The sequence below is a fragment of the Chinchilla lanigera genome, unplaced genomic scaffold (assembly GCF_000276665.1).
Source record: "Chinchilla lanigera isolate Chin_1 unplaced genomic scaffold, ChiLan1.0 scaffold00020, whole genome shotgun sequence".
Classification (NCBI taxonomy): Eukaryota; Metazoa; Chordata; class Mammalia; order Rodentia; family Chinchillidae; genus Chinchilla; species Chinchilla lanigera.
Window position 1 is genome coordinate 24,395,718 of NW_004955421.1, and position 23,985 is coordinate 24,419,702.

At 44.0% G+C, this 23,985-nt stretch overlaps 1 protein-coding gene across 2 annotated transcripts in view; it reads left to right on the forward strand.

Annotated features, from left to right (window-relative positions):
- The window catches only part of Taf3 (TAF3 RNA polymerase II, TATA box binding protein (TBP)-associated factor, 140kDa), a 151,078-nt gene extending 132,323 nt beyond the window's left edge, over positions 1-18,755 (forward strand). Inside the window, exons 3-5 of one of the 2 annotated variants that reach the window (XM_005383879.2) lie at positions 12,952-13,201; positions 16,175-16,281; positions 17,527-18,755. In XM_005383879.2, the coding sequence (XP_005383936.1) occupies positions 12,952-13,201; positions 16,175-16,281; positions 17,527-17,641 (472 nt within the window). In that variant the 3' untranslated portion in view covers positions 17,642-18,755. Of the gene's footprint in view, positions 1-12,951; positions 13,202-16,174; positions 16,282-17,526 lie in introns of those variants that run through there. The other variant, XM_005383880.2, reaches the window with a different exon arrangement.
- Positions 18,756-23,985: the final 5,230 nt, after the last annotated feature.

A 23,985-nucleotide genomic window follows, 5' to 3' on the forward strand; every position in this document is an offset into this window, starting at 1 on the left:
ATTACTCGTGTAAAATTACTCATTACTCATGTAAAATGCTACAAATAATTACTTTCTTTGTGGTAATATTTGTGCTTTGCAATTCATTTATCAATCTGGGAAATATTTATGAGTTTATTCATTTTTTTTGTATCAGATTTTTTTTTTTGTACCGGGAATTGAACTCAAGACCTTGTGCTTGCCAGACAGGTGCTTGTGCTGCTGAGCTAAATCCTCGGCCTCAAATTTTTAAAAACAATTTTGGCTGTTCTCATGCTTTTTTAAGATAGGGTCTCATTATGTAGCTGAGGCTGGCCGTGAACTCACTGTGTGACCCAGCGCTCCTCCTTCCGCAGCCTCTTGAGTGTTGGGATTGTAGGAGGCATGCACCATCCCGGCCTTAAAACCATTTTTAAGGCCAATTGCGCTATTTGATGTACTCGCTGCTATAAAGTCCAGGTTATCAAACAGGCATTTTGCATTGGCTCTTTAGGTAGTAACCCCCTTTAAAAACCAGTTATCTATTGTCAATTTCCTTCCCTTTATTTTTCTGTGTATGTGTGTGTGTGTGTGTGTGTGTGTGTGTGTAAGCTCGAGCACAAGGCTTCATGTATGCTTCTGTGAATTTCTAAAATATATTTTTTGTGCTCTGCACTTAAAATCTGTTTTTAGACGAACAGCACAGTAAAAAATTTTTATGTAAAAAAAAGCTGTCAGTGTTCTTTGTTGCATGTTTCTTGTTTGTTTTTAGTTTTGTTTGTGTTTAGAAGACTGTATAGTTTCTCCAAACATTTTGTAGATGTGGTACATCAAGCTTAGCTTTGCCCCAGCTGCTAATCTGTTGTGAATTCAATGAAGCGCATCTCTACCAGTATCTCAGCCTGGAGGAAATTGGCTGACTCGTCCCAGAGCAGCCTCTCGGTGGCCCTGCTGAGATCCCGGGTCCAGCCTCGAGCAGTCACTGTGCTCGTGGGATGTGATTCTCTGACGGGGCCAGTTCACACGTCCAGCTGGAACCACGGCTAGGGTGAAGCCGTCGGAACCCAGTGGAGGAGAGGAGGCCTGAAGGCAGAGAAGGGCACCTGGTGCCGCGCTCGCAAGGCGGGCACAGGCCCGTTCCGCGGAGTAAGGACGTGAATTGTTTCCGTTTCTCTGCTGCTCAGATCTTTTGGTGTGCTGCATTTTAAAAGCTATGTAGGTGTGTATGTATTTCATGGTGCTGTGAATCATCTATTTGTACTGTTATTTCTTTCCATAACATCCTTTGCCATCTTAAATTCCCTATGAAATAGGGAATTAGGCACTATGAAATTGCTTAGTCACATTTAATATATTTCATTGAAATTTCAATTTATATAAATTTTGTTGGTAACATTAGTAAGTTTTTGAAAGAAAATCTTTAAGGGGTTTCTCATACGGTGCTATATATAAATACTAAGTGAGAACTTGTATGATAGAAACTGCAAAACTTGGGTTACCTTACTGTGTGTCTGCAGTTAATAGCTGGCATGGTTTTGGGCAGTTGTGGTACACCAGTCGTGTTCGCTGTGCTAGGAGTCATTATATCTAGCATTTCTTTTATAATATCTCAGCATGTGGTACAAAACCCTTTGATTACAGATGTAGATAATATTAACAGAGTAAAAAAGAAGCAGCAACTAGGAATTTATGATCCAAAGTTTGAAAAATAATGCTCCTGGTATATATGTGCGAAGTGTCTGTAATACAGTTTACGTACTTGGTTGTATTTTTATAAGTGTGCTACATCTTAAGTATTTTAGAAAGTTTATTAAAATAAAAGGACCTTTGGGGGCTGGGGATTTAGCTCAGTGGCACAGTGCCTGCCTGGCAAGCGCAAGGTCGTGAGTTCGATTCCTGGTACCAGAGAAAAACCAAAAAAAAAAAACATAATTTAATAAAAGGACCTTTAGAATTGCCTTTATATTTTTCTAATAGACTTAGTTGAAGTTTAATTTTGCATATGTTTGAAGAATTGTTGTAGTTTTTATCATAGATTAACTGTTGAGTCTTCTGACTGATCGTGAGTATTAACCCATTTCTGGACACGGCTGTGATGTGCATCGTGACCCATTGAGAAGCACTGGCCGACCCGCACGTGGACACGTGGTCCGCTAGCGCAGAGGGGTGCTGAGAGTAGTGAGTGCTGTTGGCTTATGTGCTTGGAGCTAAGATGAATGAAGTGATGAAGTCAAAATTGTAATGGTAAAGCGCCACGCTCTGCTTTTTGTACTGTCTTCACTGTCCCCTTTATTTGGCTAATAACAAATACAAGTCAGTCTCACTTTTGCCTTGTAAATTTCAACCACTGTGAAAGTCAGCCAGGTAAACCTTGAACTGCCTCTGCTGCTTTTCTGTAGCCTTTCTAGTATGAAATATCTTTCTGCGTGCATACATCTGCGGTCAGTACATGTGCTTTAAAGTATTGTCACTGTCCTGAAAAGAAGCTGAAAGAAGCAGGGTAACTCTGTTTTAGATTGCCCGGCATTTGCTGGCCGCCTTGTTTGTGGACCCTGAATGAACACCTCACTTAAAACAATTCAGAGGTGACAGTCAGTTCAGGCTGTGTGACACTGCGGCGCCCCGGCGCTGGCACAGGCAGGAGTGGCGGGGACAGCTGTGCGGAGCACTTCCACACGAGTGCTCGCCAAGGGAGAAGTGCAGCAGGCTCCGCTGTCTTCACCGTCCCTCTGACGAAGCCCGTCTTGCCTTCCAGTTCATCCGGGAAGAACGAGACAGTAGGACCAAAATCTCAGGCAGCTTGCTCAGACTCAATCCTTCGGTTTGCACTTGACTTGTTGAGTAACTCCTTTATTCGGGTCTTTAATGATTAGAAGCTATGATGACCTGTTTTCTTACTCCCTCTCTTTTAGAATGATAGTTGGTATGAATCTTAAGTCAGTGGAATAATGTAAAGTCTTGTCTTCACTCAGAAAATTTTAGAAATTTGTTATGCAGATATATAGATCTCCAAACCCCCATGGACACTTGTTTTTTTTTTGAGACAGAATCTCACTGTATAGTTCAGGCTGGCTTTAAACTCACTATGTAGCCCAGGCTGGCTCAAATCACAGTGATCTTCGTGCCTCAGCCTCCTGAGTGCTGAGATTACAGGGGTACACCGCCACGTGCGGCTTATTTTTTTTTTAATAAATATTTTTGTTCATAAAAGCTTTTTTCCATCCCAAAGAAATAAAAGTATTTAATATTAAGTATTTTATTAATGTTTCTTGTAGCAAATTTTTGGGGGATATGAAAATACATACTATTATCTCATGTTACAGTTTAACCACTGCACATCTTTTTCCAAGCCAATTATTGAAGTCCTCTTCACTTTCATTTTGGAAGATCACTTTTTTATTATTCAGTATGTAACATTAGTTCTACTGACAGTGACACCGAAAGAGTCACAGGGATATAACACATATACACATCATATGTGGTCATTTATTACTTATTTTAGCCACACATATGAATATGTATATGTTTATCTTAAATATTTATATATGTAAATCTATATGCAATATATTTTGTTCTGTGCTATTTACAGAGGAAGATAATTCATGTAGAATCTCTGGTGAAGACCAGCAGTTGTTTTAAATTTTAAGATATTTTAAAGTGTTAATGTTGAATTTTCCAAGCATGACTTCATACTGACTGAATTTTTTGTAACACTCTATTGAGATACAAATCTTAATCACAATCTTGTTCATTTTTCAAGTTCACTGGATATTATCTTACTGCTTTTAATGTTTTCAAATAACTTGGGATGTTATTTGATTCTTCAAAAAATAAAAAGGTATATCTTATGGTTAACTTGCAACTGTAACATGTTTTTATATAAAAACATCCTCTCTCATAGGCTTTATGTTCTGGCACCATTGAAAGTAAATTTGCATTCACATTAAATGTTCAATTTCATTTGGCTTTGCTTTTTTATACTAATATCCATTTATTGGTTATAGAGAAGCAAAAGCCATTCTAAAATCACAATGTATTTTAGAAGATCTGATTCCGGAGAATTTGGTTTTTGAAAAGACCCCTGAAAGTGCCCCCAGACAACACCCTCAAGGTCAACATGTTTTAAAAGTTGATCTGCATTTAATTTTTTTTTTTTAATCTTTGAGACAGGTGTGCAGTTCAGGCTGGCCTTGAGCTCACTTTGTACCCCAGACTGGTCTCGAACTCGCAACAATCCTCCTCCCTCAGCCTCCTGAGTGCTGGGACTACAGGCATGCGCAAAAATATTGACTTTAATTATATGCATAGCACAAAATGTATCAAAGGAGATAGATATGAAAATGGAAAATTTGAATCGGATGTCCATTTTCAGCAACATAATTTTTCAACATCACAGTAGAAGGCTGAAGCTTTTAAAGAGTAGAAGAGGTGCCTCCAAAATTACATAGAAATTCAAGGTATTACTTCCAGGTAGAGTTAGAAAGACCTTTTTTAAAAAACAATTTTTTTAATACACGTTTGCTATATATGACGTTTACATTCTAAAAAACTTTAAAATAGAATTTGAGTAGAGCCCAAAAGGGTGAATAAAATTTGGAAGTGGGAAATGAAATTTCCATAGTATTCTATTGATATAGTGATAATGATACACCCTATAAAATATAAAATCATTACAAAATAGTGATATTTTATAATCATAAGTCATTTTGGACAAAATGTGTATTGACAATTCCTTATAACTTTGCACATTTTAAAAACTATTTCAAAACAAAATGATGCAGTTTCATATGCTCATCACCTGGGCAGATTTAATAGTTACCAAAGTTTGTTACAACTGTGCGATCTGTTTTCGTCTTTCCTTGTCATCTGACATCTTCCAGCACATCCAGGCCGAGTAGCCTTTCACCTCTGTACGCTTCAATATGCAGATTAAGAACGTGGCCGTTTTCCGTAGAATCTTAATGCTGTTATACATAAAGTACATGAACATTTGCTTGGTTTTATCTAATACCTGGTCCTTATTCAGAGTTTCCTGTTTTTCTCCCCGTTTTGCTTACTCTGAAATATAGATCATTTAGGAGAGGCAGGACAGATGCTTCCTTCTTCCATTTTTCATGCTGTTCCTGAGAGAGGAACGGATGAGGTTGATGCCATAGACCCCCGTATCAGACAGTCGTGGGTGTTAGTGGGAGTCGGTCTCTGCCTTCGTCCTCGTCCTGAGACCCCTCCTCTCTTCCGTGTTCACACTGCACATCTTGACCAACAGCAGCTCCTTCGTGTTGCCTGCAGATCTTGACAGCCCGTTGTTTCATAGCTTTTTTACTTTCTGTTACAAGATAGTCTAAGTTTATCTTGTAGAACATTTTGTCTTTATGCTTGTGCATTTGCATGGACCTGGATCTATCCATTCCTTCAAGGAACATTGATTCCTTTTAGTGGGGAATGTTTTTTAGGAATCAGAATCTACCATTAGAGGTGCCCATTGCTGTTAAGATATCATTGCTTCTAGAACTTTGCAAAGGACAGAACTAGGAAATAAGAGTATATGAAACAAGTTTGTAAGTTTATACCCTATTCAGGCCTGACATGACTGCTACTTCTTTGAACTTATTTCTGCATCTCTTATATTAGGAATCCTGAGTGATAATAGCATTATCATGATTACTTCTCTGCTTTATTTTACGGGGACTATGTAAAATAGTCTGAAAGGTGTAATACCTCTGTTACTGCTAACAAGACTGTGGATGAGGTTAAGGATTTTCTTTCAGTGTTTGGTTTTAAATTCTACTGTGGATATGTGAACAAAATGGCTTCTAAAATTACCTGAAATGATTTTTTTTTCTCCAGCATGATAGATACACATTGAGGTTCGCTCATTGCTGTTTATTTTCATTACAAAGGCAAATTTTTAAATTTAGTTTTCTGAATATGTAGATCCTTTACCTGACTGCGAAGCTGAAGCCGTAAGACCAGCTGTATCCAGAGGGGTCTGGCTTCTGGCCCTTCCCTGTCCCGCTTCCTGTCCCTTACCCTGTCGGTTACCATTTTGGTTTCTGCTGTTACTACTATCATTCTAGTGTATCTTTTTGCAAAGATGAGGAAATGTGCGTTATTCATCGCTTATCTAAGTATGAATGTCCTTTTAGGGTATTTTACAGATTTTGAACGTTTGACAATAGAACTGTAATCATTCAGGGCTCTCCCTTGGAAATGTTTTTCTCTAATTACTTCATGCAATTTGTTTCATTTTTCAAATAGGTCATGCCTGCATTAAAAGATAAAATGTTTGCTACTTGATATGTACTTGGGCTATGACAAGATAAAATACCCGTTTTATGAGATGATGTAAATATTCAAGAGGCAAGCCATGAGCTTGAGGAATTAAATCCATTTATAGTTGTTTCATAATTATATGAATGTTAAAATTTGTGCTGTGAGGATCAAGAAGAATAAGGAATAATGATTGATTTCAAGAATCAACATAAAACTGATTCTCATAATTGTCTTTGGGTATTTGATCAATGTAAAATATGGAAATGACTGTGATACCGTTGGCATCTTAAGTGCTGATTCTCTAAAATACAATTCCTCCCAAATTCTGAATATTTATTCATATACCTACAGTAAAGAAATTGAATATTTGATGTATGAGTTTTCTATTTCCACCCAACAAATGATCCCCAAACTTAGTGATTTATTCATAGTTTCTTGAAGGGTTTGAGGCTTGGGTGTCATCAAGCCGCGGAAGGGACTGTGGTCGTCCCCAGGCTCCCAGGGACCAGGGTGGGAGTTCGCGCCTGAGCACCGCAGGGGAAGGCTGGAGCGCCTGCCCCAGAGCGGCCTGTCTGCTCTTGACCTGGCAGTGCCTTCTGCCCGTGAGCGCTAAGGGGAGCAAAGTGGAGCCTGCAGGGCAGGGCGTTTTATGGCCCAGCCAGAAGGACATGATAGGGTACACAGTACCCTGGAGCTGCCTGCTGCCATGCTTGGGCGTGATATTTCTGGGGCGTTGTCTGGTGGTGCTGCTGCTGCTGCTGGGATTGAACCCAGAAGCCATCCTGCGGCGTCTTCAGTCCTTCTTTTTAGGCAGGGTCTTTCTGAAGTGCCAGGCTCTGCTCCGCCTTGCCATCCTCCTGCCTCAAGCTCCTCAACAGCTGGGATTACAGGCATGTGCGCCCTACCCAGCTACTTCAGGGCCTTTTAATAATACTGCGAAAGCAAAACCAGGAAGACTGGTCCAAATATTACTGACCCGACTGTGAGGTTTCACAGTAATGTGAAAGTCTCTGTGGAGTCTCTGTGATTATTTTTTTTCATGTTTTGTGGGGAGGGGTTAGTTTAAAACTCAAGAATCAGTTTCTAAAGGTGGATGGTGTTTCTGAGATTGATTAGAAATTTAGATCTCAAAAAGAATATTGTGCTACAAGGAATATATTTTTTCCTCTGAGCAGTTTTCCTCCATTGAAGAATTTGCCTCACCTGAAGACTGTAAAATTCATGGGAATGATTACAGTAGTTTTTTAACGTGTGGTATCATTTTGTGACCACTTAAAAATGGCCATTTACTCTCGGGTAAATCAGTAAGCCGTGGTGGGGAACTTTTGAACTCTGCATGCAGTTTAGTAGCCAGTTATTTGCACCTGATCATTTAGACCCCTAGTTTCCTAGTGTTTGCACACAACAGCTGAATAACGAGCCGCATTAAAGCCCCTGTGAAAAACACACCCAGACTGCGCGTGCCACTGACCCGGAGGCTCGGGGCGCACAGGCCGGGCTGCCTCTTTACTGAGTTGTCAGGCTGAGTTTGTGCTACGGACCAAGCCGCTCGTGACCCATTCTGTGTATTTCACTGTTTCGTGGTGGGGAAACAGGTAAAGAAGTCCTGCTGAAAGCCCTCCTCCTGCACGTTTGTGTGAGTAATGCCGTGTTCACAGCAGTTAGGGCACTCTGACCAAGTCTTCCCGAAGCTGTAACGTTAGGAGCACAGAGCCGTCCTGGGACACAGCGACGGGCGGTATTGCTTTCTCCCCAGATGCTTGTTCAGTTACAGCTCTGGAGGAGAATGCACTGTGCAGTCAGTGGGCGGGAAGAAGTGATACTTGGGGAGAGGCCTTCAGGAAGCAAAGCACTGTCTGCGGGGAGAAGCACAAAGAGAGGCAGGGAGGTGCCCTGTTGGGATCCAGAAACACTTTCACAACAATCAAATTAAAGTACATGCTGACAGTGTATCCCACAAGGGGTAAGAAACTGTTATACTGTTAATGCTAAAAGTGAAGAAATAAAGTGACTGCTTTTAAAATCATGTATTCAGTTACCACCAGTCACTTAGAGGGTAAAATCAAAACAACTCAAACTCTAGTTTATTTTCTGTGGGACTTCCAGAAAGGTGGAAAGACGGACCGTTTCAGTGCCTGTATAATGCCAGTCGTACCCTTTGAGAACGAAGAATTTCGATAGTTTTCTGCATGGACAGAGTGCTTGCTTCGTAGTTTTTCCTTTGATTTCGCAAAAAAAAACAAATTTAGTGAGGCTGGTCATGATGGTGTGCTTGTATAATCCCAGCTGCTCAGGGGCAAGAAGGTTGTAAGTTCAAAGCTAGCCTGGGCAACTCAGCAAGAAGCTTCCTCAAAAAAAAAAAACCACGTAAAACGCTTAAGATGTAGCCCAGTGGCAGAGCGCTTGCCTAGCATGCATGAATGCCTGGGTTCAATCCCCGGTACCACTGCATGCATGCAGACAACTTGACTGAGCACTGTAATACGTGTGTATATGTATGTGTAAGTAAATTGCCTCGCAATATCTGAAGGCCATTCAAATTCATTGTTTTACTTGTGTTCTTCAAATAGCATAGTTGTATGAAGTTCTTTCTTTTCTCCTACTTCAGCTCCTTTGCTGTTGATTTCTGTTAATGGTTATGTTGGCAATTGAGATACACTACAGGGTATAACTTGGATTTAGGTTGGGGCTTTACCCCATAAATTTAAGGATAGACTATGGTAATTTGTCTAAGAGGCTTTAGCCAAAATACCATTTTTTTCTAGTAAATTTGTATATATATATAAGAAAGATAAATTATGTGTACAACTCAGTCAAATCATCATTTTAAAATTCCCATTGACATTTTAAATGTATACCTTGTGACAAGTGTTCTTTACTTTTTTCCTTATTTTCATTATATGTGTTAATTATAAATAAGCCAAAATTTGAAAGTCGTCTATAATTCTGCTTTATAGAGGCTATTTCTGGATATTGTGGTATATATTCTTTTGAGTTTCCTTCCAAGTATACACTCATACATCCTTGTCTTTTTTTTTTTTTTTTTTTTTGAGACAGGATCTTGTTATATGATTTATGCAGGCTGGTCTTGAACTTACTTGTGTAGCCCAGGTGGGTGTCGCTCAGGGCAGTCCTCCTACTTCAGCCTCCTGAGTGCTGGAATCACAGCGTGTGCCACCACTCCAGGCTTCTTTGTGTGCTTTCTTATTTCTTACAAAAGTTAGATTCTGTCATACATATATTACCTACAGCTTTTTAAAAATAAATATATTGTGGGGGGACAGAGGGTGTGTGTGTGTGTGTGTGTGCGCGCGTGTGTGTAGCACCACTTGGAAGAAGAATATGGTATTTTGGTCATCATTTATGTAACCAATCCTCTGTTGGGGTAAATTACAGTCATTCTAGTTTTAAATTTTTTTTTGCAATAATAAATTAAGTTGTAAATAATGTTTTTTATGCAATATCCTTGCACAATTGTCTGTTTTCTCAGGGCAAATTTCTAGAAATAGAGTTGCTAGTCAGGAGATGGTCCATTGTTAAGGTTTCGGTAGCCATTCCGAAATAAGTACCACCACCCCTCTGTTCTCCACTCTTAACGGTTAGGTGGTGGTGGTCGTTTTCATCTTCACTTTTAAAAAGTCACCTTAAAAATAAATAAATAAATGGGTAGATAAATAAATAGATAAATAAATAAATAAAAATCCGTCTTAAAAAAAAGGCATCTTATTGGCTAGGTGCGTTGGCACATGTCTATAATCTCAACACTCGGGGGGTGGAGGTCAGAAAATCACAAGTTCGAGCTCAGCCTGGGCAACTTAGCAAGATGGTATCTCAAAATAAAACGGAAAGGGGGGTGTGGGTCAGTGAAGGCCCTGGGTTCACTGCCCAATACAAAAAAAAAGCCTTTTATTAATATGTTGGCATCTTTGATACTGTGATGACAGGATTTTTTTCTCTAGTACTGTTTTGCTTGCTTCTGTTCTTTGATCATGTTAAGACTGTTAGTTTTTCCTTTGACTTGAATGAATACTTTGTATATCTTTGCACATTGCAAATAACTCTCTCCGTTTTGTCTTTTAACTTTGCTTATGATATTTTGTGCCACACACAGTTATGCAATCAAGTTGCTGTTTCCCTTTAGCATTTTGGCTTTGAGAGATGCTTAGAAAATCGGGGGTGCATTTTTATTATTGTGCCTTCTTTTACCAGTCGTAAAGCACTGTAGAGTTTATGGTCTGTGATACACCTCAGATGACGCCATCTGTGCCTGGCGTGGTGGCGCACGCCTGTGACCCCAGCCCTGGGGGTCTGAGCCAAGGGGACAGAGAGAGTGCAGGGATAGCCTGGGCTGCACAGCAAGTTCGAGGCCAGCTTGAAACATCCTCAGACCTTGTCTCAAAAAAAAAGACAAGGTGCTGGGGCTGGGGCTGGCGCTGGGGCCGGGGCTGGCGCTGGGGCTCAGTGGTGGAGCTCTTGCCTTGCATGCGCAAGGGCACTGGGTTCAAGCCCCACACCACACGCACACGCACACGAAAGACCAAGTTACAGCATTTCACAACTTACAGTTGAGCTGATTCTCAGTTTCAGATGATCATTGTGGGTTAGTGCCCAGGAATATCAGTAATTTTAGGCAGTAGATTCAGCCTTTCCCTCCAGGAAACACGTTCCACTAGGATAGCTAACAATAGCAAAATGAGAAACAGGTTCTCCGTAAGTAGCCTTCTCACTTCCTCACCCGTCAGCCCTGTGTTCTCCTTTAGGAGCATCGTCTTCACTCGGCATTCCAGGCGCATTTCTGCCTGTCGTCACGTGGGTCGCAGTGCTCTTTCCTTCTGTCTGTCCTCCTCTTGTTCCTGTCTTGCTCGCTTGCCCCAGATTTGCTCCATTAAGCCACAGCTGAAAACGTCCGGCTTGTCTCTGGCTGCCTAGCCTAACGTTTAATTCCTTCACTTCTCCTTTTTCTCCTTTCATGCATCCTCTATTTCCTCCACCGTCTCACACCATAGAGTTTCTTTTTATTTTTGCTGTGATTTTGATTGACTGGAAAAATAAAGTACACGTGTCGTTTTATTTAGACTGTCACTACCCTCAGGACCAGATTTTGTTTCTGTGTTTGATTAATAAAATCGGCTCAGAGCTACCAGGTGCCTACTAAATAATCGCCGTGTTAGACAGTGGGGTGCAGCCACTAGAAAAGAGCTTTCTGTTCTGTCACAGAATCGTCCTGCAGCAGGGTCAGCAAATGCCTGCACAGATCTCTCAAACCATTTCCTCAGCCCGATGCAGTTTGCTGTGATTTCAGTAGCAGTACATTCTGGGAAAACATTCTGCAGTGGTTGAGCACAGAGCTTTTAAATCACCGCAGAAGCCTGGCGGTCTCGCTGGTGGCAGAACGTGGGTTTCGCATGTACAAGGCTCTAGGTTCAATCCCCAGCTGGAACCTGCCCCCAAACTAAAATGCCTGTTGAGCCAGTTCAGTTATTTCTATTGTCCAGACCTTCTATATCATTTTCCTCCCAGGGCTGGGGATCAAACCCAGGATCTCTCAGGCCTCATAGCAAATGCTCTGCCACGGAGCTACATCCCCAGCCTCCAAAGCTTTGTGTCTGCTGGTTTTTGACTGTTTATTCTGTCAGCTACACGGAGATAGATATGCTAAAGTCTCCACTGTAATGGTGTTTCTGACAGACACTTTCAGCATACATTTTGAGGTTATGTTATTAGGCACGTGCAGATTTTACATTATTACACACCTTCCCGGCACATTGGAGCCTTCTGTCGTGCTGGAGTAACCTTCTTTCTCACTGGCAGCGCTTGCTTTGCAGGCTTGCTCTGTGCGGATCACTTTACATTTGTGTGCGTCTTTTCGCTCCTCCCGCTCCTCCCGCCTTTCTACTATTAGACGTGTCTCTTTAATGGAATACATTGGGGCTTCGCTCTTTCACCGTTTAGATCACTGATGTGATACGATCGTGTTACTTAGACTCCAAATCCGCCTTACGTTTTGTGCTGTTTGTCTTCTTGTTCTGTGTTTCACTTTCTCTGTTTCCTTCTGTCAGGCTGGTTCTTGGCACAGGCAGCGGCCGTGGGTGTAATGCCCGCAGCAGTGCTGTGCATCTGTGCATAAAGTATCTGTTTCAAGGCTCTCACTGCAGCCCTCTGATACAGCTCTTTTTGTTTCTACTTTGTCAAGAAAGGAAGACGCAGAAACTCCCTCTCTCACTACTAGGTGTGGAACTCAGGCCCTGGCTCATGCTAGCTACGCCCCTAACCCTGGTACTGTCTTCGTTTGTTCAGTGCCTGGTGTTTGAATCCAGGGCCTTCTTGCTCATTTATACCCCAGCCCTTTTTTTTTCTTTTTTCTTTTTTTTTTTTTTTTTTGAGACAGGGTCTTGCTATGCAGTCCAGGTTGGCCTTGAGCTCACTTTGTAGCCCGAACTTGTAGTGATACTCCTGCCTCAGCCTCCCAAGTGCTGAGATTACAGGTGTGCAGCACCACATCCGGTGCCCATTTTTTATTTTGAAACAAAATCTCACTAAGTTGCCCAGGCTGGGCTTGAACTTATACTCCTCCTGCCTCAGCCTCCCAAAATGCTTGAAAACAAACAAAACAAACATGTTTTGCTACTAGAAGAAGCTCTTTTGTGATATTTTTTAAAAACATGTGGTTTGACTCCAGTATCCTATTTTGACTTGTACTTTTCTCTCTCCTGTTTGCAGTGTCATCAGCAAAGTGGTGTCAGCCCCAGAGGCTAAGCCAGCACCTTCTCTGAACAGACCGAAGACACCACCCCCCACCCCGGCTGCTGTCCCCGTGCACATGAACCCCACCCCGTTGCCGCTGCCACTCCTACCCCAGGCCACGGCGTGCCCTGTTCTGATGCCATCTCTGGCCCCTGCCCTGGTGGCAGCGGGCAGCTCCAAGGCGCCTGTGCGGAGCGTGGTGACCGAGACCGTCAGCACTTACGTGGTGTGTACTCTCCCTTTGCGCGGTCCCCAGGGTGTTAGAGAAGTATTGTCAGTTACAGAGAAGCTCCTGTGTGTGTCCTCATTGAATCTCAGGTGCAAGTCCTTATGATTAGAGAAGTATTTTCATTACTTGGAGACTTTGGGCTTCAAAACATTGTATTACAATGTTCACATATCCAGTCTATATAAATACGTCAAAGCATTGTTTTCATTACTTCGTATTGCTTGGAATATGACCGTGCACCTGTGTACAGCAGTGTCTGTGACTAAATATCCAAATAGTGATACATAAATCCTCTATTGAATTTCTGAACCAGTGCTGGGCCTGGTGGTGCATACCTGTAATCTAAGCACTCAGGAGGCTGAAGCAGGAGGATTGCCATAGGTTCAAGGTGCATAGCAAGGCCCTGCCTCAAAAAATATATATGTAAATTTCTTAAGTAATTTTTCACTTAGAAGTATAATTCACATAATATGGATTTGTGAGTCAGCGGGTGTCTCTGAATTGCAGCACTGTCTATAATATTTTCCTGGCTAAGATCCAGGCTGTACCTGGACTGACAAGCTAAATGGAAATGAGCTTTTAGGCCACAGAGTTTCCCGAGCACCCTGCGTGGCTTTCGATTATAAAACGCACCATGCCAAAGGAGTCCACCTTGTCCAGGGATTGGTTTTAGGTATTTTAGGTATTTTTCCCATACCTAATAATACCAGATCTACTCAAGTCCTAAATTCAATCTAGTCGTGAAGTGCTTCTATGTCCTGTGGGCACTGTAGAGTGACACATGAACAGACAACAAAGTTTTTGTTTTGTTTTATTGTTTTTTGAGACAGGGTCTTGCTATGTATTCCAGGCTGACCTCGAACTCACAGCAGTTCTCCTGCCTCAGCCTCCCAAGTGCTGGAGTTAAAGGGGTGTGCCGCTACACCTGGCTAACAAAGTATTTTGAGTGAGTGGGGGCATTGACGTTGCCAGGACTCCCAGCTCTGCCCACAGTGCCTCCCTTGGCGGGTGATGACGCTGGCTGTCGCGAGTGGGCAGTGACTGCACCCGTGGTATTTGTTACTCTGAACCGTGTACATACTGCTTAAAGGAATTTAGAAGGAAATTTGAGTAAATTATTATGAGACTATAATAATACCAGATATAAAGGAAAATCTTGTACGTACTCAGAGGATATAGACAGGAAAAACTACAAGAAAAATACTCAATTGACAAAGACAAAATAAAAGATGTAATGTGTTAAAAAGCTGTGATCCTCAGCTCGGTCATTCAGGGACCAATTGCTATGTGTGTCTGACTGAGGCAGCAGCGCCCTAATTAAGGTGAGTGGATCTGGGAGGCTTTTCTCCTTGATCCCCTGCGCCTCCCTCTGCCCATCGGTACCGACAGGATCTGTGACAGATGCAGTGACCTCTGTGCCATCCCCTGGCTCGGCAATCTCCGGTGATTTCTGCACTCACTCCCCTGGGGTGGTGCACCTGGAAGAGCAGTGGAGACGAAACCCTTCTCATTCCTAAAGAGACGCTTTGTGGATAAAGGACAGAGAAGGCGGACTCGGTCGGTGCCTGATTCCCCTTCGTAAGCCACCCAGAGCGTCTTGCGCGACGCCTGAGGGGAGGAGTGTGTTGAGAGGACGCGGTAGGCCGCGAAGGGCGCGGCGCTGGTACGGACGCTGTGGCACAGGTTTCCGTGCGCAGTCACATGCTGCGACCTTCCAGAAAGGCCGGCCGGCAGCAGCCCCGGCCGCGCCTGAGGTCAGACAGAGTGCTGGGCCTGGGCCGGGGATGCAGCTCAGCGGCACAGCACCTGGCTGGCAAGTGTGAGGTCCTGAGTTGGATTGCCGGCACCAAAACAAAACTAGTGCTGGGCCGGCCGTGGCCGCGGGGCAGCGGGCGCCTGTGGCTGCCCGTTCTCGGCGTGTCACAGCCCACCCTGAAACCAGAGGGCGCAGAGCTGCTCCTGCGTCCGGTTCCTCTAGGAAATCTGCGTGTCAGTGGGCTTCGTCTTTGTGGGGTTTCTAACAGCCGTGGGCCTAAAACGTAGGCCTGTCAGTGGGCGAGCAGCTCACCCGGGCACTCCTCACAGAGCAGCCCTTCTGCCTCTCACAGACCTAGTCCGGGTTGTATTTAAAAGTGTGCAGGAGGAGCCTGCACCTTGCAAAGTAACTGAAATGGAACAGGGTGCTAAGTCACCGTGGACACTGAAGTTTAGTGTCCTCGGTACTTTCTCCGCGCTCCCGTCACACAGTGGTTTCTTCCAGATTGATTTTGATAATGTGAAACGTGAGGAAGTGGTAAATTAGAGATACGTCCCGTTCAGAACCTCTGAGTTAATAAAGTACGCTCAGGGGTGCACTACTTACACCAAAGCACTGCTTCAGTCGGTAGCCCTCCGACCCCCTGAGCCCCAGATTCCATTTTCCCTTTCGTTGGTTGTACTTTTCTCAAAATGTCATGAAGGGAATGGAAAGTTACTGAGTAACAGCTCTCGGGTACCCTTGATCTTATCAGCTGGCTCGGGAGAAGGGCCTGGCTAATGAGTCACAAGGGGCTCAGGCACACTGGTGCGGTCTTAGTCCCGTGCCCGTGAGTGGGGCTGGGGGAGCCATGGTTGGCTGAGCTCTGCAGCTTTCAAAAATATCGACGATGACCACCGGCAGAACTCAGACCGTCAGGAAGTTGCAGGTCATTTTGTTTAGAGAGGATTACTGAATTTTTTTATGACTTACACACAAGAGTTCAGAGTATTCACTGGAAGTGTCTTACCGTGGATTCTTAGTAGCTGCTTCCTTTCCCACATGAGTCTAAAGCGGGGCTGACCACGATTGGCCAAAGCGCCCCTCCCCGGCCTTGCTAAGCTGTGTGCGTTAGGAGCGGGCTCACGGGTGCAGCAGTGATTCTCACCCAGCTGCTCTTCACTTCTTTTCCCCGCCCGCCTCCGGCCTCACCCCGTCCCGCGTGAACACGCCAGATCCGAGACGAGTCGGGCAATCAGATCTGGATCTGCCCTGGGTGCAACAAGCCCGACGACGGGAGCCCGATGATCGGCTGTGACGACTGTGACGACTGGTACCACTGGTGAGCGTCCGGGCGAGCGCGCGGGGGCGGGGGCTGCAAACCCGTGCCTTCCGGACACCGAGGCTGGCCGCAGAGCAAGTCTTCGTACCGCTGCTGTTCAGCCTGAATTGTGACTATTTGGGTTACTTTATCTGGGCTTCTATAAAATAAGAGGAGATGTAGGGCCTGTCTTTCCTTCCTCTCCACCGCTGTTCTGTAAGAGCTGCAGTGCTTGGTGGTGTCTTGTAATCTGGCACAAACTGCGAGATCAGCTTGCGGGTGGGGGTTGGGTTTGTTTGATTGGTGTTTTTGTTTTTGAGATGAGGTCTTGCTATGTAGCCCAGGCTGGCCTGGAACTCAGATCCTCCTGCCTCAGCCTCCCCACTACCAGGAGTACTTGTGTACACCACCACGCCAGCTTCATGTGTTTTAAACCTCCCTTGCAGTTCCTCAAAACTGAACAAACTCAACTAAAATATATGCAACCTTCTTACTCTGTTTTTAGGATAACAGTTGTAAGAAGATACCTGGGGCCAGGGATATGGCTCAGTTGTGCAGCACCAGCCTGGCAACTGCAAGGTCATGAGTTTGATTCCTGGTACCAAAAAAAGATACCTATTCAGTTACGGTATATGATATCTACAGGAGGAAAAGCCATTGCTCGGGATTACGGTATTTGTAGCAAACAGGAAGGAGAAATTAATCTCTCCAATAATTCACATGCACAACAATAAACAGATACATAAATTGGAGCCATTTGACTTTGATTAATGGTAAATAGATCATAGACTTGACTTTTCTTTTTTCTTTATGTAGTTCAGGCTGGATTTGAACTCTCTGTGTAGCCCAGGCTGGCATGAAACTCACAGTGATCCTCCTGCCTCAGCCTCCCAAGTACTGGGATTACAGGCATGTGCCACCATGCCTGGCAAGATCATAGACTTTTAAAATGATTTGGAAATGTAGAAAAGAAAGGAATAGGCATAAACACACCAGACTTTAAGACTATCTTGAAAACCCGGGAAGAAAAAGAACAGGCCGGGCGCAATGGCTCACACCTGCACTTCCAAGACGGGGAGGGTAAGGCAGGAGGCTCTCAGGCTCAAGCCTAGCCGGGGCAGTTTTGAGATTTAGCAAAACCCTGCCCCAAAATTAAAAGATAAAAAGGATCAGGGGTGTAGCTGACTGGGAAGGCCCTGGTTTCAAACCCCACGATGGCAGGGCTCGGGAGGACAAACAGAACATGTCTCTGTCTTTGGCGTGCAGGCCCTGCGTGGGGATAATGGCAGCACCGCCGGAAGAGATGCAGTGGTTCTGCCCGAAGTGTGCCAACAAGAAGAAGGACAAAAAGCACAAGAAGAGGAAGCACCGAGCACACTGACATCCCTGGAGGGCGGGGAGCGGCGGCAGCTCGGCCCCTCCCGCGCCCTCCCTCCCTGGCCGGAGCCGGTGGGCTCTCTGCCTCCCGGGGCCGCGGATGAGGATCCCGGGAAGACGGAGGCCGGCACGGCCGCTCGGAGCTCCGGATCCCGCCGCCCCTTCCCTTCGGAACACACTCGCCTGCGGGTCCAAGGCCGGGCGCGGGGCTGCAGCAGGGCGCCGCCTCGGGGCTGCGCACCTCTGTCTGTCCGTTACCAGTGACAAGTATTAATAAAGGCTGTACCTCGCCCCTTCGGTTTCCTCTGTTACCCGCAAGGCCTTTTCAGTAGGGTTAGGTGAGAAGATAATGTCAGCCGCCTCGATTGTAAGTTAAGGGTGATATCAGTAACCCGTACACGGTCATCAGCTCCTTCCCTCCGCAGTGAGATAATCATAACATGAAAGAAAACGCTAGTTGAGGAACATCAGTACATATTTTTGTGATGAGAATATATGAAGCTTCCCCTCCGCCCTCGCCCTGTTTTTAGTACTAACATGTAAAATGTTCAGGCTTTTGTGAAATACCTTCTATTTTTTAAGAAAAAGGTTTCTATCATGTCCTGTTTGCTCCTGTGCAGATTATTTTTGTTTATCCTGATGTATTTTATACCTTTGTTGCAGTCTAATTTGCCCTCCTTTCAACCGCTGGAGTCTTTCCTCCTGCGTGTACATTTCATCAACTTGTATAGAAACTTCATACTAAAAATTCCCCCTCGTGTAAATAATAAATATTTATGAAGTAGTTATTTTTAAAATTTTTATCGTGTTTAATTCTGGCTTTCTCCGAAATCCCCTGCGATTTCAGCCACGTCTGTAATTAATACTGTAGCGAGCAAAGGCGACAGCGGGGAGAGGCCGGGTGCAGTCACTCCCCGGGCCGCGGCCTGCGCCGGACCGTGCGGGGAGAGGGCCCGGCCCTGGGCAGGAACGCCGGCGCTGTAAATCTAGAGCTCATGACTGGGGATTGTGTCCTTTGTCATCTGTTTTGCTTCTGTAAACTTACTTGACTTTTATTAAAAGGACATGTAGTTTCCATGAAAGTAAAAAGAAACAAACAAAAAAAGCCCATAACTGTAGCATTTTGTGTTGTACTGTTTTATTTCTACAAATTTGTTCATTGATATTGTACTTTAAGGCTGAAATGAAGTATGTTAATGTTTTTTTAAGAAAACATCAAATTTCAGGGTACCATAAAACTTTATTATATTGCTATACTGCCCACTATTTATTATATATTATAGGTTATCTGAAAATAAACCAAATATTTTATTTTTAATGTAAAAACATCAAATTTAACTTTATTAACATATTTTAGTGACTTGGGAATAAACACAGACTTTTACTTGATTTTGAAATAATCCCAGTTTGGGCCCATGTAATGGAGATCTCTAATGCTAGAATATGGGCTTTGAACCTAATACAGATATATTAATAGAAAATGTGATTTTTACTTTTTTTTACTGCCAAGTCAATTGGTATTAGTGTGTGACTCAGTCATATTTTAGAACTTACTATGTGGTTACAGAAATGTGGTTTTCTGCCATGAATGTTAAATTCAAATGGGTAAAAATGGAGTAGACCATTTAAAAAGTGCAGGATATCATTGCCCTCCTTGTTCTAGTGGCCAGAATTTTTCTATCCCTGCAAAAACAAAAAGTATGTTGAGATATATGTTCCTTGTTTTGTTATTTTGAGATCATTCAGATACTTTATACAGTATTTTCACAATCACAGATACACCCATTAGTGCTTTTTGGGAGAGGGACAGGGGTGGGGGAAGTACGAAATAAAGATTATTGGCTATTTCATAGTTTGATTTTCCATTTTCTTTCTTTAGGATTTAGTTCCTCAAGGCATGGTCAGTGGGTCCCAAGTCCCACGTGTAAGTGAGCAGGTCATGCTACTGAAATAATGGAGGTGCCTACATACAACTTTCCCCCAGTCCTGCTGAGAGACTTCAGCCCGTACTGCATCTGAGGAATTTCAATCAGCTTGTTGTCCCTCGCTATTTCATGGTTGCTTTCCTAAATCCAGTTCATGATTTTATAAATGGTCTTTGCAATAATAAAACCAAAGAATCATTTTCAGGGGCCTGGATGGCTCAAGGGATTAGTAATGGGATACAGAGCCTTTCACCTCTAGGGCAGCGAGTCGAATCTAGTCCAGGTCACCAGAGACCCACGGTTGTCGCCGTCCTACGACTGCTCGGAGGCCTGTGTGAAATGAACCGGTGGCCGCCGCCTCTACTGGAGGGCCGTCTGCGACACCAACCAAACAAGTTCAAAAAGCTACAAAAAGAAATGTGGATTCGAATGTTACAAAGCGCAGCTAGAAAGTTAGTCATAGTGCTTCTCCAGAAAGTAGTACTACAGAAAAGGAGCACTGCATGAATAGGCGGACATTACAGACCACGGAGATTAACGTACTGGCCTTAAGTGAAGTCAGGCAAAACGGAAAGCAAAAGCCTGTACCGGGGACAGCTGTAGGGAGCCCGAACTCTAAGGACGGATGAGCTTGACTTCTGAGGGGGGGAGAAAGCAGCAGCAGGAGGAATGTGAGGAACTTCTGTAACTGAGAATTAGATGTGAAGGAATGAGAAGTATTTCCCTTTGGAGAGTTTTCCAGTTGTAAGTAAAGTCCTGTCCTGTTTTCATTTACCCGGCGCTATCACTTGAATAGCATCAGCGCTTTATAGAGAAAAGTAGTCAGAAAAAGAACTTCTCCTGGCCAGCGATTTTACTGGCGGAGATGGTATTTACGAAACAGACACTCCCAGGAAACTGAGCTCCTCTGGTGCGATAATCGGCCTTCAGGGCCAGAGGTAGCCGGCGAAGTGTAATTTCTATGGCCACCAAGGTGTCTCTCCTCGGAAGGTGTCTGCTGTTAGGTACAGCAAGTATTCTTATCCTCTGGCTGATTTGTGGCTCCAAACGTCCTGAGGAAAATCAGAGGGTATCAGGAGTATTCTGACTTCGTTGGGCTTTTTTCAGAGATAAAATACAGTGCATTACTCCTCTGTGTCACCCAAACCGCCTTTGTTCTCCTTTCAATGGGATGGTTAAACAAAGACCTCCTAAGCAAATTGAAGTATAAAGTGAACGCAGGTACGAGGGCCTTCCCACTGAGAATGCTAATGAATGGGGGTGCTGGACACGCTGGCTGAGTTTTCAATACACAGAGTTTTATGGCCAATCTCGCCAGATCATAGCAGTTCTCTTTAGAAGTGTAAGTCTGAAAAGTAGAAGAGTTACCTTGACTGAATACTGAAACATAACGCCCTGAAGGGTGTCTCCACAGTGCTATCAGTTATTTCTGTTAGAAAACTTCCTTTTGAGACTCTTGCATTAGTTGTAGCCCCAGAAGTATAAAGTAACTATTAAGCCATGTGTGCAGGCCAGCAGAGGACACTGAAATTACATAGTTAGATGGACAGCCGGACAGTTTATGTCACTGCATTTCAGCGAAGCATTCTGGCCGGGGGTGGAGCTCCCTTCTGCCCTGTGTGTTCAGCATGGGCCAGGCTCTGCGTTCCAGCTCCAGCACCAGCCCCGGTAATAAATGAACGTTTAGTACACACTTGAGTTACTAAAACAACTCCTGGTGACTTGTTTATCCTGGGCAACAAAGTTTTTGGTTTGTATGAGGACCGGGTCAAACATTTTCATTCCTCGAATCCACATTTGCTGGGCACGTTTGGTGGAAATGCAGCCGAGTTTATTTTCCAGCCTGCGGGAGCTGAGGCACGCTGGTCTCTTCACTCGGCCCTGGCCTTGCAGTTGCACCTGCAGAACTCCGTGTACCAAAACGTATTAGATTCTAAGCATGGCCAGTACTTGCTTGTTCCTTGTCTTTTCTGGTGGTGCTGGGGATCAAACTCAAGGCCTTTGTTCTGAGTGACATTCCCCCATCCTTTGTTTTTTAACCTTTTTAAATGTTGAGACAGAGTCTTGCTAAATTGCCCAGGCTGGGCTTGAGTTTGCAATCCTCCTGCCTCAGCCTCCCAGGCTACTGGGGTTATAAGCATGTGCAACCATGCCTACCCATCTTTTTATACACAATCTTTGTCCAGTTTAGACTGCAACTGGTTTTTAATGTTTATATAGCTTTCTGCTTGGAAATGCTTGTATGTGCAACCACGTAAATGTTTCCGTTAACTATGGTAGGAACGAGGGGAGAAAAGTTTACATGAAAAGTACATAGATATAAGTAAGTATTCTACAAATGTACATGTGTTGGGCTTTCAGGACAGTTGTTTCACTTTGAGAGAGAAGTCAGTCAGGGTCTCACTGGAGCTGGCCTCAGCCTCCCCAGTGGCTGAGATTACAAGTACATGCCCACTGCATCCAACTCAGAAGCATTATTCTAGGTACTGGGCCCTAAGCAACAGTTTCCTACTGTAATCCTTGGAAACTAGTCACTATTTTGTTAACCTTTTGAAGTCTTGTTTTTGTTTGGTCTTGTTTTTGAAAAAAGAAACACTTAGAATGGCCGCTGAAAAATGGTACTGTTACTGTCCTTGGTGAATTAACTTGCCAAATGAGATGGTTTAAAGAAAGTATTTCTTCCAGGAAAGTCATTGAGAGCTTTGGACATACTTAGCAGAGGAGATTTAAATTGTCCAACAATATCAGGTTATGTTCTGATTATTTCTTATACTATTTGAGAGCATGATTAAACTTTTTGTTTTTACTGTTTATGACAGGATACTGCTGTGTAATTCAGGCTGGCTTGAACTCTCTATTGTAGCCCAGGATGGCCTTGAAAGCACAACAATCGTCCTGCCTCAGCCTCCCAAGTGCTGGAATTACAGGCATGTGCTACCCACCTTGATTTTGCTAGCTTTTATTTTGTTTTGTTTTGTTGATTTCTTGAGACAAGGTCTCGCTATGCAGTTCAGGCTGACCTTGAGCTCACTTTGTAACCCAGACTGGCCTTAAACTCGCAGCGATCCTCCTGCCTCAGCCTCCTGAGTGCTGGGATTACAGGCGTGTGCCACCACGCCCAGCTTGCTTGCTTGTAGAAAGATTCTTTGTAACTGGATGTAGAGTTATGCAGCTCCTCGTCTTTTCTTCATCCAATTGGTTTGGACATGGCTGTTTCCAACACTGATAAAAACGAATGTTTGGAACCGGGGAGGCTGCTCAGTGGCGCCGCGCTTGCGCAGTGCGTGTCGGTGAGGCTGGGAGCGTCCCGCGCTCAGCCAGTCCACACAGTCTCAGAAACACATTCACGAGTCCCGTCTGGACAGGTGAGGGCACGTGTCCCTCCTGTGCCGGAGAGCTCCAACCGTAACATGCGTAGGTCAGAAAGGGGTGCACAGCTTGAAACTGGGTACAATCCAGAAGTCACGGAGATGGTTGTTTCTGACTATGGTTTGACCAGTGTTGGCTCTAGGCGGAGACTAAGGAGACAGAAAAATGCTGTAAAAAAAAAAAATTGACATGAAAATAGGTAGATTTCTTTTAAAAGTTTAAAAAAAAAAAAGACAACAGGCCAGGCATGGTGGTACATGACTATATCCCAGCACTAGGGAGGCTGAAGCAGGAGGGTTGTAAGTACCAACCTGAGCCAGAGAGAGAGAGAGGAGGTAGAGAAGGCAGGCGAAGGAAGGCATTGAGAACAAGGGGGAGAAGGGGAAGGGGAGGAAAGGAGGAAACAGAGAAGGGGAAAAGCGGAAATAAGATGAAGAAGGAGGCGGAGAACAAAAGGAGAGGGGAGGGAAGGAGAGGGAAAAGGAACGGAAGGAAATCTCAGGGCTCAGCAGCAGACCACGTGTTCAGTGTGCTCCTGTGGAGGCACTGGATTCAGCCCCCGACACCACAACTGAAAGCAAAATAAAACACTCCATTAAAAAAAGCTTTACAAGATTATAATCATCCAGGAATAATTACTGGATCTGATAAAACAGAAAAATAGATCTCTCTAGAGAAAGAAATCTATTGCAGTAAACGTATTGCTGGTTGAAAGACAAACTAAACTTTTGTAGGTGCAGTCATGCTAACTGCCTGGGGAGACAGCTAATTTTTTTTGTTTAAGGAATAAGGCAAACTCTCACCAAGGAAGTAAGATGAGCAGACGTTCCTAAATACCCATGGAGGTTGTTTGTTGTTTAAAGCATTAGGGAAGACGCGCCCCCTTTCCAGTACTGGGCCTTCACCCTGAGCTGCAGTCTCAGCCCTTTTTCCCTTTTTTTAAATTTTAGACAGGGTCTTGCTAAGTTGTTAAGATGTCCAGGCTGGGCTTGAACTTGTGATTCTCCTGCCTCAGCCTCCCAGAGAAACCCTTGTTTTAATTTTGCAGGCTTAG